Source organism: Eriocheir sinensis, chromosome 37 (assembly GCF_024679095.1).
Source record: "Eriocheir sinensis breed Jianghai 21 chromosome 37, ASM2467909v1, whole genome shotgun sequence".
In the NCBI taxonomy this organism is placed as follows: Eukaryota; Metazoa; Arthropoda; class Malacostraca; order Decapoda; family Varunidae; genus Eriocheir; species Eriocheir sinensis.
The window spans coordinates 4,595,586-4,610,176 of NC_066545.1; the positions used below are offsets into that span (position 1 = coordinate 4,595,586).

The following is a 14,591-nucleotide window of genomic DNA, read 5'->3' on the forward strand; positions in this document are numbered from 1 at the left end:
ATAAGTTATTATGGGGGTGAAATTTGAAGCTTTTTAACTGGAGGATCTAACATTGGATTTTCTTTCTCATCGGTGCAATAACTTTGACATGCCTCTCTTTCCTTGTAGTATATGTAAGTTCTTTTGGGATGCATATGTAGACCTTTTTAACTGGAGGATCGAGTATTAAATTTTCTTACTCAACGGAGGAATAATAATTAGACTATTTACATGTGCTTATGCAGGCACAAGACTAATGAACACCTGCTCGACACCTGGGGACACGTGTTGGGGCGATAGATGACGGCTTGTTAGCTTCTCATCATCATCATCATCATCATTACTATCATCATCATCGTACCTGTTACATGGCAATAATTCGTAGGAAAAAGTTCGTTTGCCTAAAGTACGTCAGGATAAAGTACGTAGGGTATAAAGTTGGTCATGCCAAAAGTTCGTAATGGAAAAAAATCGTAAAGTTAAATGTTCGTCGTGCAAATGTTCGTTAGAAAAATGTTCGTACACGTAAAAGTTCGTATGGAAAAAGTTCGTATGCAAATGCTCGTACGCAACTGTTCGTACGCAAATATTCGTCAGAGATAAAATTCGTATGGTATAGAAAAAAACTTCGTATGGCAATAATTCGTAGGATAAAGTTCGTTTGATTCTAGGACCAAAGTACGTATGGAAATAGATTGTATATATTTATATATATATATATATATTTATATATATATATATATATATATATATATATATATATATATATATATATATATATATATAGAGAGAGAGAGAGAGAGAGAGAGAGAGAGAGAGAGAGAGAGAGAGAGAGAGAGAGGTGTGTGTGTGTGTGTGTGTGTGTGTGTGTGTGTGTGTGTGTGTTTTTAACATAACTGAACGACCAAAAGGTCTCCCAGTGGTGAAAAACAGTCGTCCAGTAAGAAACTTTTCAGGGTACTGTGCGTTACCGGGAAGGCGGCGGCGGCAGTGTGCAAGGTTATGATGTTGGTTGTCGGTGGCGGAGGCGAAGCGGGCGGTGGCGGTGGTGATGGTGGTTGTCGGCAGGGTCGGCTCTCACCGACACCCCCCCCATTTTTCATGAGTTTCGGACAAAAGTTCGTATAGAAAAACTTCGTGTAGGAATAGCGACTTATTACCATACAAACATGCTTACGAACTTTTCCGTACGTACTACTTTACCCAGAAGAATTTTATCCCTGACGAACATTTGCGAACGAATAATTGCATGTGATTTTTTTTCTATACGAACTTTTGTCCCGACGAACTTTTGTCATTACGAATATTTTGCATACGCACTTTATACCATACGAACATCTGTATACGAACTTTAGCGTACGAAATTTTACTAACGTATTTTTTGTCTGGCGAACTTTTTCCCTGACGAACATTTGCGTACGAACTTTTTGCTTATGAACAATTTCATACGAAATATTTTCATACGAACTTTTTCTATACGAACTTCTGTCCCGACGAACTTTTGTCGTTACGAATATTTTACATACGTACTTTATATCATACGAACATCTGCATACGAACTTTAGCGTACGAACTTTTGCGTACGTACTATTTTCAAACGAACTTTATCCCTTACGAACATTTGCTTACGAACAATTGCGTACGAACTTTATGCATACGAACAATTTCCATACGTACTTTGGTCCTAGAATCGTCCAGGAGGGTTTGCGCCCACTGGTGGGGCAGCGAAGACGATCTCTCTTCTTTGCTTGTTTTGATGAATATGAGGCACTGCTTTATACTCAACTTGCTCTTAACACTTCGGGGAGAGTAGCAGAAGTGTTCTGAACGTTTAGTATCCTCAAAGACGTCGTGAACATGCAAATCAGGCACCAAATAACACGCCCCACTATATTTGTGAGAAGGGGTGACGGACCCGACAAAGGCTCCCGACAATTTGGTGCTTTGATCGGTACCACGGTCCCAGAGGTGGCGTATAAGAATACACCCTTCGTGACTATCGGAACTGTGGTAGCCACGGGCACGATGGTTGTTTAAGAATATCATTGTCGGATGTGTGAGGACTGTGGTTACAGAAGTTTGATTTAAGAATACGGCCCTTTTTTATCTCATCTGTCCTTTATAATTATTCTCTCTCTCTCTCTCTCCACCATGAAAAGGACATTGCTAAATAAGGTGTTCAGAGTCGGGCATTAAAATTTTCCCCATCCCTGAAATCCTACGAAGAAAGGCTTTCCACCCTTAACATGTTCTCTCTTGAGAAACGTCGCCTCCGAGGAAAATTGATCGAATGTTTTAAAATACTTAATGGTTTCACGAATGTAGACAGATCAACATTGTTTATGATCGATGACACTTTGCGTACGAGATACAATGGCGTAAAACTCAAATGTAGACAAGTAAATTCAGACTGCACCAAATTTTTCTTCACAAACGTTGTAGTGCGAGAGTGGAATAAGCTACCACCGTCAGTGGTCCAATGTAACACGATTTCAAAAATAACAATCAACCCATGACTTCATGAAAGACATAAATATCAAGCACCAAGAGCTAAAGAAACTAAAGAAACAAGAACTGAAAGGAAGAATCAAAAAGTGGGATATGAAGAAGTGGCAGAATGATGTAGCAGAAAAGTCAAGTTTAATAATTTATACAGAAATTAAGAAAGAGTTGTCAGAAGAGAAAATGTATGACAACAAACCAGCATCTCGGATACTATATAGAGCAAGAACCAACAACCTAAGACTAAATGACAGAAACAGGCATGCAAATGAAGATGCAAAATGTTTACTATGTGATTGGGAGATGGAAAATTTAAATCATTTTTTGGTGTGGTGCCCTGGATATGAGGAAATACGGAGAAAATCAAGAGCCTTGCAAAGACCTTATATAGAACAAGAAAACAACATCATTGGCGATCTACTGTTTAGAGAAGAATGAATAGAAGAAGCTAAGAAAACAGTGTATGAGCTGTGGATGAAAAGGGAACACCAACGGAGGAACTTGACAAACTGAGAAGAGAAACAAGATAGGGAAGGGCCGTTGCAAAGGCTATGCTTCACGAGGTCGGGGTCACCGCGCACTAACGGCAGTCCCCGCAGTCCCCGCAGCCCGTTCCAGGTGATCCATTTTTAGGGGAATTGTAAATATATATAGTTATGTATTTATATACGTAGTCAAATATTTTCATGGCATCTCTTTTATGGACGTTTTAACTTTTTTCTACGTTTTTTTTTTCTATCTTGTGCTATTTTCAGGGGAATATTTTATGTCTTTTTGGGTGGAGATATGTTTATTAAGTGTTCTTGATTAGCGGGCAGAAGTTAATAGCTCACTTGTTCGCCTCCATTACATTTTTATTTTATTTTTATGGTGGACTCAACTTTTTAACTTTTTTCTCCCTTTCCTTGCATATTTATAAGTTCTTTTGGAATGCATATGTAGATCCTTTTAATTGGAGGATCGAGCATTGGATTTTCTTTCTCATCGGTGCAGTAACTAGACTTTTGACATGCCTCTCTTTCCTTGTAGTATATATAAGTTCTTTCGGGATGCATATGTAGACCTTTTTAACTGGAGGATCGAGCATTGGATTTTCTTTCTCATCGGGGCAATAACTAGACTTTTGACATGCCTCTTTTTCCTTGTATATATAAGTTATTTTGGGATGCACATGTAGGCCTTATTAACTGGAAGATTGAATATCAAATGTTATTACTCATCGGAGGAACAGTAATTAGACTTTTATATGTGCTTATTATATATTCATTACTGCGAGAAGTTGAGATCGTTCTTGCAGCCAGGTGATGCAGGCACAAGACTAATGAACACCTGTTTGACACCTGGGCGACACGCATCTCATCATCGTCATCATCACCATCATCATCATCATCATCATCATCATCATCACTACTATCATCATCATCATCATCGTACGTACCTGTTGCTAGAGTTCTTTTATAGAGAGAGTCCCGACATAGGCGCCCCTGTGTATAAGGCTACTGGGTGCCATTTTTGGCCCTTCGAGCACCGCGCCGACTTTGAACTGAGGTAATAAAAACATAATTTTACCTATTTTGGAAGCGGATTCGGCTGCTTTTTAATGTAACAATGCCTTGCTGCCTAGCCTTCGGCTGTAGCAACATGCCACAGAGGGGATACAAAGTGTATAATTTAACTGCAAGGCCGCTGAGAAGACAGACGTACAGAACTGTGCTAATAGTCAGTCGTCTTGGGAGGAGACCATCGGTTATGACATCGACACACACTGCCATTGTGTGTTTCTTGCTGTCATAACCGCCCTCCCTTTGTACTATCTATGGAAAATTGGAAATCATTGTGAGAGAGACACAGCTACAAGGACTGAAACAATCGTTCACCTCAGGTCCAGCCATCGAAGCTGATGAGGGAAGCTGTGGCCCTTATGGCCAAAATTATTGGATGTGATCTTTCCCACTGGGCTCTATCTGTTATTAAAGACTCACAATGGATATTTCACACTCATCAAGGCCACAGTCTAATAGACTGGACGTGTTACAAGAGTTTAATGAACAGAAGCTAGCTTTTGGTGAGCCATACCTGTCTTGGTAAAACTCTAGAATCACACCCAACTCACTCTAAAAGTTAACACATTATTTGTTTAGATTATATTTGCTAATCATCAACCGTTTCCATTATTATTACTCGTATATGAGATTTTAAAATGCGGGGAAATATTACTATTTCAGCGGTGATAGGTGATAGGTGATAGGTTAGATTACTATTTGCTCATGTGAAGGGTCTTCAGCTAGAAACTCCTTTACTATCCATATCAGACCCTATGACATACCGCTTTTCGCAAATATCTTTCAAACGAAGACTCGGATCAGCATGGGGCTTTGGCACAGATTGTTTCACACACTCCGCTAATTTTTGACGCTATTGTGCTTTGCCAGATGCGGTTAATTATGGCGTTTACTCGTGACTGTGATGGCAAAACCTGCGTGAGCCACTTACACATTCGAACAGGTGAGGCGTGACGTATTTGTGACGTGTATCCACCACCTACCTCCACCCCTGGCTTCCCCTACTCCCATCCCTCCCTTTCCCTCCCTCCTGCCCTCCTCCTTCTCCCCCGCACTCTCTGCCCCCGCCATCTTTCTCCCCAATACCTCCCCCCCCCCCTCTCTCTTCATCCTGCTACAGAGGAGTGAAGGGACAGGAGGGTGCCGGTTCGTCATATACGGATGAAATGATGCATATATATATATATATATATATATATATATATATATATATATATATATATATATATATATATATATATATATATATATATACCATTAAACTATAAAGTATGAATAGATTGCTAAATACAGTGTGTGTGTGTGTGTGAATAAGAAATAGGCAGGTCATAATCATGCGTAATGCTTATAACCAATGGACAGCCAAAGTAACAGAGTAAAGGTAACGGTAACTTTGGGGGCATGTGCCATAGCTGCGTGTGGCCTCGATGCTCATTCCCGTTGCATTGGCCCTTTGAGCCTGAGGTTGGTAAAATTCTTTTTTTTCCTGGGACATAGGACGAGAGTAACATCCGGGTGACCACAGTACACTTCCCCCAGGTGTTCCCATGCAGGTACCCAAGCAATAAGAGTGTCAACCCAAAAATTGGGTGACGAGATGAAATTTGAACATTTACCGGAGCAGGATGGAATACACTAACAACAGACAGATATAGAACCTTGCCATGCTGTGGACTAGTATTGGGTGACGATGATATGATGACTCGTCTGCAAATACATAATTAAAAGAAAACGAACCGCCAACCTCCGTTTTCTTTCAGACACATCCGCTGAGCAGCTAATTCGATATATTTAGAAATTACGACACTCACCAGAAATCCGCGACTTTAAGGGGTGGGAAAGACAGGGACTCATTGACACTCCGTTTTCTATTACTTTGAATGGCGGAGTAAGGAAGGGAGACGGAGGAAGTATAAAAACTCACAGGCCGTGTTAACGAAAGCTTTCAGTGGGACAGACACCGCTAAATTCATCAGTGACAAGAAGGAAAGAGGAGGAGGAAAAGGAGGCAGCGGCAGGCAGGTGGGCAGGTGGGTAGGTGGGTAGGTGGGTACTCGTGTCTCGTTTTCTGCGAGTCCCAAGATAGCGAGGTATATATATAGCGAGCCAGCATCCCTGCGAGCCGTCCCCTGCCAACTAAATATACCGTACTCCCTCGTTATTGAGAGTCACGCTCATTATGCACAAAGGTCATGAAGAAATTACATCAATTAGTAAGAGGGCGCAAGGGTGAGGGAGGAGGATGAATGAGGCGAGGGATAATTAATGGGTAGGTGGAGGGTGTAGGTGCCGTGCCAACCAGCAAACTAGTCTGTCAGCCAGCCAGCCAGCCATGTGTGGGGGCGTGGGGTGTGCCAGCAGGGTGGAAGTTGCACGGGGAGGCAGTGTGACACAGTGAGGTGAGGTGAGGCACTCCATGGCACCAAGTCGTGTAGTGAGGACCTGGGTGTGTGTCACTCTGAGGAAAGTGAGTGCCAGTGCATTGAGACCACGAGGCACCACGGAAACTGCGTGCCACTGACAGAGCTGTGAGGTGAGGTGTTGAAGCTAAGTCACTGTCGTGAAACTGAGTTTTTGTCAAGAAAATACAGTGAATTAAATAGAGCTGATGCGGTGCCATGAGGCGGTGAGGTCATGTGCCTCAGAAGTGATGAGTCACCGTTGAACTGTGAGTGGCTGTCATGATTGCGATGGACTGTCACGAAACAATAATAAAATGTGTTGCAAAGGAAAGACTGTTTTGAGGTTGCAGTGTTTGCATTACGTACAATTCTCTGATGAAACCGATGACGTGTGTTGAACGGTGAGTTATTCGTCATGTTGTGAGGGACTGTGTTACAAAAGCGTCTGCGGGAACTCTGAAGGACTGTGTGAAGCTGTGTCCATGTTGAAAATTTGAATAAATTGAAACTTTGCTAGTATAACACCTTCGAAAATAATGAGGTCTTGTGTTTGAAGTGAGAGGAAGGACCAATGGACGAAGAAAGAAAAGGTGTAACAAGTTTTCTTAAAAAAAAGAGAGGGAGATATTGGGATCTGAAACAATGAAAGTACATGAAATAAAGGTAACATAAGAGCGGAGCAATAAAAAAAGATACGAAAGAAAACAAAGTGCAGAACAAGAAGAGCAACAGTGTGGAGCTGCAACAAAAGAATGTAACAAAAAGAAAAGAAGCACGTGACAGGAAAAAAACTGAGACAACAACGATAAAAAACGGCGAAGGCCAAACCAAGCCAAGGAATAAAAAGAAAAAAAATAGACTGACAGAAGAAATGTTACAAGAAAATAGAAACAAATTCATTGTGATATGATCAAAATAGCGAAAAGTAAAACAGTATTGGAAAAGTGATTGTAGAAAATTATAAGTTGATGAACAAGAAATACGTTGAAAAAACAACAAAATTGAACAGAAAATGTAAGCGAATGATGTGATAAACCAGACAAAGAAAGTGAACAGAAAAAAACAGTTGAATAGAAAAAAAATAGTGACCAACTCTTTACTGCGTGTACTACTACTACTACTAATAATACTGTGAGGTTACGCGGACCACTTGTGAGGGATGAGGCCGCGGCTGGCACTGAGCGTCGGCGGCGTGGGGCGGTGGCACCGAGTCGCTGAGACGGCTGACGTGAGGCTCCGCTGGGCGCCACGACTGAAGATGTTGTTGTGTTGAGGCAGCGACGAGGTGTGTGAAGCAGTGAGGTGAGCAGGTGTGTGGGTGGGTGGGTGTGTGGATGACTGTGAAGTTGAATGGTGACTGTTGGAAGTTGTGGCGGGGGAGTCAGTTTTGGTAGTAATAGTAGTAATAGTAGTAGAAGTAGTAGTAGTAGTAGTAGTAGTAGTAGTAGTATAGTAGAGGTAGTAGTAGTAGTAGTAGTAGTAGTAATAGAGGTAGTAGTAGTAGTAGTAGTAGTAGTAGTAGTAGTAGTAGTAGTAGTAGTAGTAGTAGTAGTAGTAGTAGTAGTAGTAGTAGCCTAGTAGTAGTAGTAGTAGCAGTAGTAGTAGCAGCAGCAGCAGCAGCGGCGGCGGCGGCAGCAGCAGCAGTATAGTAGTATAGTACTCCGTGGTGTAATGGCTAGAACACCGAATCTGCCAGCCTGGGTTCGAATCCCATCCTGGCCAGCTGCTCATCCTCCCTTTCGGGGAGGTCAGTAAATGGGTACATGAGGAAACCCAGGTATGGTAAACTGAGATAAGCTGGATGTTGTACATCCCCTGCGTCCCGTGGTGATGAGTTCTCACTCCACAGGCTCAATGCTCGATGGGACGGATATGAACACCGAAGCCACGCGCGACTTCAACGTATGTCCCCAACATTACCTTTACATCCACTGCCCTATTCGTGAGCCAGTTTTTACCCATCTTTCTGAAGCTCAATTTATCCAGTTCATACTCACTGCCGCTTGGCCGAGCAGGTTCGCAGCACAGGTGCTTTATCTCAGTCTCTCTTCTTTATCCCTCTAATACTTAAAATTTTAGTAAAATTTCAAAGTCTACGTTTTTTCAAGGACTGTAAGTAGTTTCTTCAATCTTTCCCTATATTATAAGTTTCTAATTCCTTTTTATAATAAGGACACTAAAACTGAGCTGCATAGTCAATATCTCCTTAACCATTTCCCGAATGATCTCACCCAGACGTCAGAAAAAGGTTGAAAGAGCGTCTCCTGTGATCGCCTCAAGATGGCATTCGTGTTGCTGCCGTGTGACCTTCCCTCGTGGCCCTCCATCACGCGCCTCCTCCACTCCTTGAGCGGTGCCTCTACTCCGGGGCAGGTCGGCCACGTCCTGCGCGCTCTGCATGCCCTCACAGAGTAGGTCAATGGTGGGGTGGGAAAGGGCGAAGGGGGTCATTAAGATTTGTTGCTGTGTTATGGCTTTTTTTTATCATCTTGGGCTCATTTTCCATTACTTAATCGTTTTTGACTGGTTGATAGGATTGCATGCTCTACCCTTATGTTGGCTACAAGTTTTATATTTTCATATATTCGAATCTGTATTAATTATTTTACAATAACATTTATGTATTGTACATGAGAGCAGATTGCTTTTCAATTTAAACATTTAATTATTTTTTAGACTAATATTTCTGAAGTTTCCTTAAGTTTCTTGTATTTCAAAACTACCTTCTTGAAAATTGATTTATTGTTATTTTAAATATATTTAAACATTTTTAGGCACAATGCTCACCTGAAAATTGTTTTCGGTACATTTGTTTTTATTTTTATAGTGCATCAACATTTTCAAAATATCACTGTTATTGTACAGAACACTTACGACACAGCATGATGACGTTTTTACACTTTATTTATACCAAACTTTCCATTTCTCCCCGTCCCCTCCCCTTCAGCGTGTCCCTGGACCCTGAGCCTCCCGAGAGTGGCGCGGGTGGAGGCGTGGAGGATGTGGTGGGGGCGGTGGAGGACTTCCTGCGGCGGGAGGGGGAGGCGCTGGAGGTGTGGGGGGTGGCGCTGCCCAGCCTGGTGTCGGCGGCCCTGGCACTCAAGGACCTCAAGCCCCCTCACGGCCTCACCTACTCGCTCCAGCAGCAAGGTGAACAGCGCCCTCACCCGCATGGCTGTCACCCATTACTTATCCCTGATGTTCTTAACAGCAAAAGAGTAGAAGTAAAAAAGTAGTAAAAGTAAAAGATGTAGAAAAAGTAAAAGATGTAGGAAAATAAGAAGTAGAAGGCAGACACGGGCTAGACAAGATAGGACAAAAAAGTCGCAACACGCAGCCCCAATAAAAACTCAGAAGGTGTAAAAAACGAGTCAGATTTAGACCCATGGATGTAGATGTTCTGTTCTCGCAAAGCTTGGTCCTGACCTCTCTTTTTTATACATAGGATAAAAAAATTAAGTTTGCTAATTTTTCGTTATGCTTCGTATGTCTGTCCGTAATCTGTCTCGCCAAGCACTCACCTGCCGTGCGTGATGTTTGTTTATTAGCCCTTTGTACAGCTTTTTGCGCATATTTCGATTTTCTTCAGTTATCGCGTTAAATGTTGTGTGTAAGTTTAATTCAGCTTCTGTATATTACAAAAAAAGTCCACCACTATTTCGGTATATATTACCATGTCGCGTGGCCGCATGATAAGGTCGCTCAGGTCAGGTCAGGGTAAATATCAAGAGGTAAATATAATGATCTTGACCTTGACCCGGGTCTTGTGGGCGGCCTTGGGTCAGCCTGGTCGTGATGGTGCTGACGCCATCGCCCGCTGACGTCACATCGGAAAGACCCTTCGCTGGCGTGGTCTTGGCAGGCCTACCGCACTGTCTTTTACCCCCCCACCTCTCTCTCTCTCTCTCTCTCTCTCTCTCTCTCTCTCTCTCTCTCTCTCTCTCTCTCTCTCTCTCTCTCTCTCTCTCTCTCTCTCTCACACACACACACACACACACACACACACACACACGTGGCCAGCCTATGTTTACTTCTGGTTACCAAGTACTAAGAATTTTTGGTTTTACGTTCTGTCTATAGCGCCGGTAGACTTTCTTGATGGAGCCTGCTGGTAGACCCCAGTCTATCATGACGCACGCAAATGTTTTAGAGCGACGTCATCTAGCTTGACTCATGCAACCACCTCCCCCCCCCCTCCCGAGTTCACCTTTGAGCCTCTTTAGAGAGTTTTATCTAGAGACTGGGTTGATAGGTGGTCTTCATGGCATTATCTGGGTTTTTAGGCTACTCAACGATGACTAAAAATTTTCAGCTTGTAGCGGGGGGCGGCACTTGAACCCGGGTCCTCCAGGACTTCGCGCCTACACGCTGACCACTCAGCCACCGCCTCAGGGATATTTTCTGTAACTTCAACAGCTACAGTTGTTGTTGTTGTTGTTGTCGTTGTTGTTGTTGTTTCTTCTTCTTCTTCTTTTTCCTCTTCTTCTTTGTTCTCGTTTTTTTTTTTGTTTTTGTTTTTCTTTCTGCTTTTATGTAAGTCGATTCATAAGGCCCTGTGTTGTATTCGCCTGGCCTCTCACAGCAGCGTGGTGAGTAGTGACATGTTGATCTATGGCCAGTCAACATCTGTCATGTTTTCGTGGAAGGGTGCACCATCAATCATTGGCTCTGCTCTAAACCCAGTCAGCTGGCAACACAAAAACAGCGTGTCGAAAAGGATAGTTACGAAGATAAAGAAATCTTGCAGCGTTGAGAAGACCGCAAAGCAGCTGCCATGAGCTTAAATAGAAAATGGTAAAATTATAAGAAAAAGCTTTGGCATAACTCACTTTGTCGATTGGCAATTGTTTCGTGGTGTTTGTATGCAGCTCTTGTCCGGCTTCCTCATGTCCGGGGCCGATATCTATGTGACTTCTGTCCTGCGGCTTTTGTCATAAGTTTTCTGTCCGTAATTCCTTCGATATCTAACTATGGGCCATGGTACTATATGATTTTTATATACTAAGGTTTTTGTCAAGGGATTTCTGCTCGATTTCCTTATATTTTTATTACTGGAGCTTTGTACGTAATAAGGGATTATATGATTTGTGGTCTTTATACGGTAGACTTGTTTACCAAAAGCCTTTTTGTCGGGCGGCCCTTCTCCGAACCCTTCCGCCGTCAGTGGTGCCACCTTGGCGGGCTGCGTGCAGGGGGCGGCGGCGGAAGTATTTCAGAGTTTGGCACTAAGACTAAACCTTTGTCTCTGACCTTTGTGAGGGACTAAGGTTGAGGGATCGCTTTTGACACTCCGTGAAGAACAAAAAAGTCTCGGTCCAAATATAGTTTCTGCAAGACCTTTCCGGAACTATGGCAGTGGTCTGAGGATCTATTATTGAGTGATGTATTAGTGAACGGGAGTGGTGACAGGTGGTTTGGCGAGGCGCGACCGGCTCTCGTCAAGGGGCAGAGATGTATCCCTCATCGCCGTTCCCTCGCCTCAGCTTAAAACAAAGTAGAAAATTTTACCCCAGCATTATCTGTGTTCCTAAATTCAACAAAAGTTTCTGAGAGACTTCTATTTTCAAACCATTTTTTTTCGGAGAACACAACGTGGTAATCCTGTCCTGTTAATTTTAATATAATTTTCGTTGGGCTCTAACAATCTGCACTTAACTGAAGTTGATATAAAATCATGTCTCACTGAAAGTCATTGTTTTGATCAAGAAGATTCAATCAGCTGGTACCACGTCAGACCTGAGGCCAGTCACATGCCAACATCTCAATACTGTGTCGTACAGATGAGTCAAGACAGCGTTGGAGTGTGTGTCAGAACTTCCGCAGATTCTTTATTCTCCAAGAACCACAGAGGAGCCGTGCCACCCAGAGTTTTGGTTGAGTCACATGGATGAATATAAGTCGTTGTGCGCGCCCACCGCGGCCCTGAAATTATAGGCCGTCAATGAAGTCGGTGTGGCGGATGACGCAACTCTGCAGTCATCCCTGGAGGCATGGTGAGAGAGAGGCGAGAGGGTCGTGATGTCAGGGTAGGTCTGTACAGAGCAGGTGATGCTCAGAGCGCCGTAAAGGATAAAAATGGGAAAGCTCCAGAATAAGATTTTTGACAGGAATAAAAATCACCGATGGTATGGCAATGGTATACCTGTATTTACGTGACTCCAATGTTTGTCTGTTTAGCTGTGCGCAAAGGAGATTATTGAAACTTTTTTTTCTTTTATGACATGGCGATTGTTGAAGAGAGGAAAGGAAAGCCATGCTTGCATTCAATTATTTGTTCATCTGTTTGACTTGACATCATTTTTCCGACGATTCCTCTCTGCTTACTTTAATCTGTCAGTCATTCAGTCAACTGGACGGCATATTCAAACGTAACATGGGGCACGATTAATTAACTGTTACCTACCCATCTGTTTGGCCACTTCGATCTCCTTTAATGTTCTCCGTCCCTCTTCTTTCATCTGTCAGTCATCCATCAGTCAATCAAACGGTATCTACAGTATGCACAAGAGCGATTCAAAATACCTCTCCACCTCTCTTCTGGCCTTTCGTTTTTTTCCCTTTTGTTGGAGCAGCGTCCAATAGGCTTTTTGTTGCTGAATTTGTTTTTTGGCCCTAAGCTGCCTCTCTTGCTGTAAAAAAAAAAAGATTCATGATCTGTCCATCAGACTAATTCGATTTCCTGCCTTCTCTATGCTTCCCATCTTTCATTCTTCATGTGTCAGTCGTTCAGTCAATCAAAAGTTATCTGGAACATGGACAGGAACGATTTCAAGTGTAGAATGGGTATAAAGAACTGTATTGAAATGAGACAAAGACGGCCATCTACGTGCAGAGGAAATTACAGAAACGATGCAGCTTCGTTCTATATTGTATCTGTATCCATATCCATAATGTTTCTCATGTGAGTTCAAGAAGCTGCACTTGGCTATGGCTCAGTGTCGCGGAGGTCAATCTAGACTATTTCTGCTTTCATATCATCGGTACGTTTCTTTTGTGTTTACTTTTGTCTTCTGAGCAAAAGGGAATCAGATGTGGCAGCTTTCGCAGGAATTATGAGTCACGGCCACGGAGGCGCCCCAACTTTAACCCCTAATTTTGAAGTAAAGTAAATGAATAAAGAAGAAAACAAAAGAAAAAGACAACAAAAAAAAGGAAAAAATATGAATTGGGAAAGAAAAAAACTGCCTGTTTGTCTACCTATCTGTAAGTTAACTTGTGTGATTGTCTTCCTTTCAGTGTTTTTTTTACCTGTCTTGTGTATCAATAAGTGTGTTTACCTGTCTGTTTATCGATCTGAGTGTTTACTTTTGTGTTTGTCTACTTTTCCATTGTTCAGTATGTTTATCTGTGTTTCTGTGTATTAATCAGAGTATTTACTTGTCTGTCTGTCTACTTGTCCGTATGAATCAGCGTGTTTACTTGTGTTTGTCTACCATTCTATTGTTCAGCGTGTTTACCTGCTTGTTTGTCTCCCTGCAGGAGGGGACGTGGTCGTGGCGCGCAGACTGGCGGCGTCGCTGCTGGCCCACATGTTCCTGGGCACCCTCCCGCGCCGCAGCCCCCTCACCCACCCCACCCTCAGCGACCCCTCCCTCGCCCTCATCCTCGCCGCGCTGCACAGGTAACCACTCCATCTCTCACCCTTATTGTGGCCTTATCTCCATCCCATCACCCTTTGTTGTTGTTGTTGTTGTTGTTGTTGTTGTTGTTGTTGTTGTTCATCACTATCATCTTTACTAATTACTACCTTCTCCCCATTCCCCATTATTATTATTATTATTATTATTATTATTATTATTATTATTATTATTATTATTATTATTATTATTATTGTTATTATAATTGTTGTTGTTGTTGTTGTTGTTGTTGTTGTTGTTGTTGTTGTTGTTGTTGTTGTTGTTGTTGTTGTTGTTGTCGTCACCATTATAATCCATTAGCTGCTATTACCTTCTCTCCATCCTATCCCTTCTTCACCCTTTATTATCGTCACCTCATCTAGTATCCTTACTCTTCACCTTTTCCCCTAACCTAAACAGATACACCTTTCGCCCCCCTCCATCACATCACCCCCCCTCCTCCCCCCCTCCCTGCCCCCACCACCCCTTTACTGCCGGACTTCCCCTTACATCACTTTCTCTTTTCACAC

General features: G+C 42.6%; 2 protein-coding genes across 7 annotated transcripts in view; one reads left to right on the forward strand and one right to left on the reverse strand.

The window, feature by feature from the left end:
- The window catches only part of LOC127008102 (lactosylceramide 4-alpha-galactosyltransferase-like), a 26,064-nt gene extending 18,341 nt beyond the window's left edge, over positions 1-7,723 (reverse strand). The window contains exon 1 of one of the 2 annotated variants that reach the window (XM_050879692.1): positions 7,593-7,723. The gene's annotated coding sequence lies outside the window, so the exon portion shown is untranslated. The remainder of the gene's footprint in view (positions 1-7,592) is intronic. The other variant, XM_050879693.1, reaches the window with a different exon arrangement.
- The window catches only part of LOC127008101 (serine/arginine repetitive matrix protein 2-like), a 23,145-nt gene continuing 16,135 nt past the window's right edge, over positions 7,582-14,591 (forward strand). For 2 of the 5 annotated variants that reach the window (XM_050879687.1, XM_050879691.1), the window contains exons 1-4: positions 7,600-7,747; positions 8,681-8,856; positions 9,393-9,595; positions 13,925-14,066. In XM_050879687.1, coding sequence (XP_050735644.1) covers positions 8,726-8,856; positions 9,393-9,595; positions 13,925-14,066 — 476 coding nt within the window. In that variant the 5' untranslated portion in view covers positions 7,600-7,747; positions 8,681-8,725. Of the gene's footprint in view, positions 7,756-8,680; positions 8,857-9,392; positions 9,596-13,924; positions 14,067-14,591 lie in introns of all 5 variants that reach the window. The other 3 variants (XM_050879690.1, XM_050879689.1, XM_050879688.1) reach the window with 3 other exon arrangements.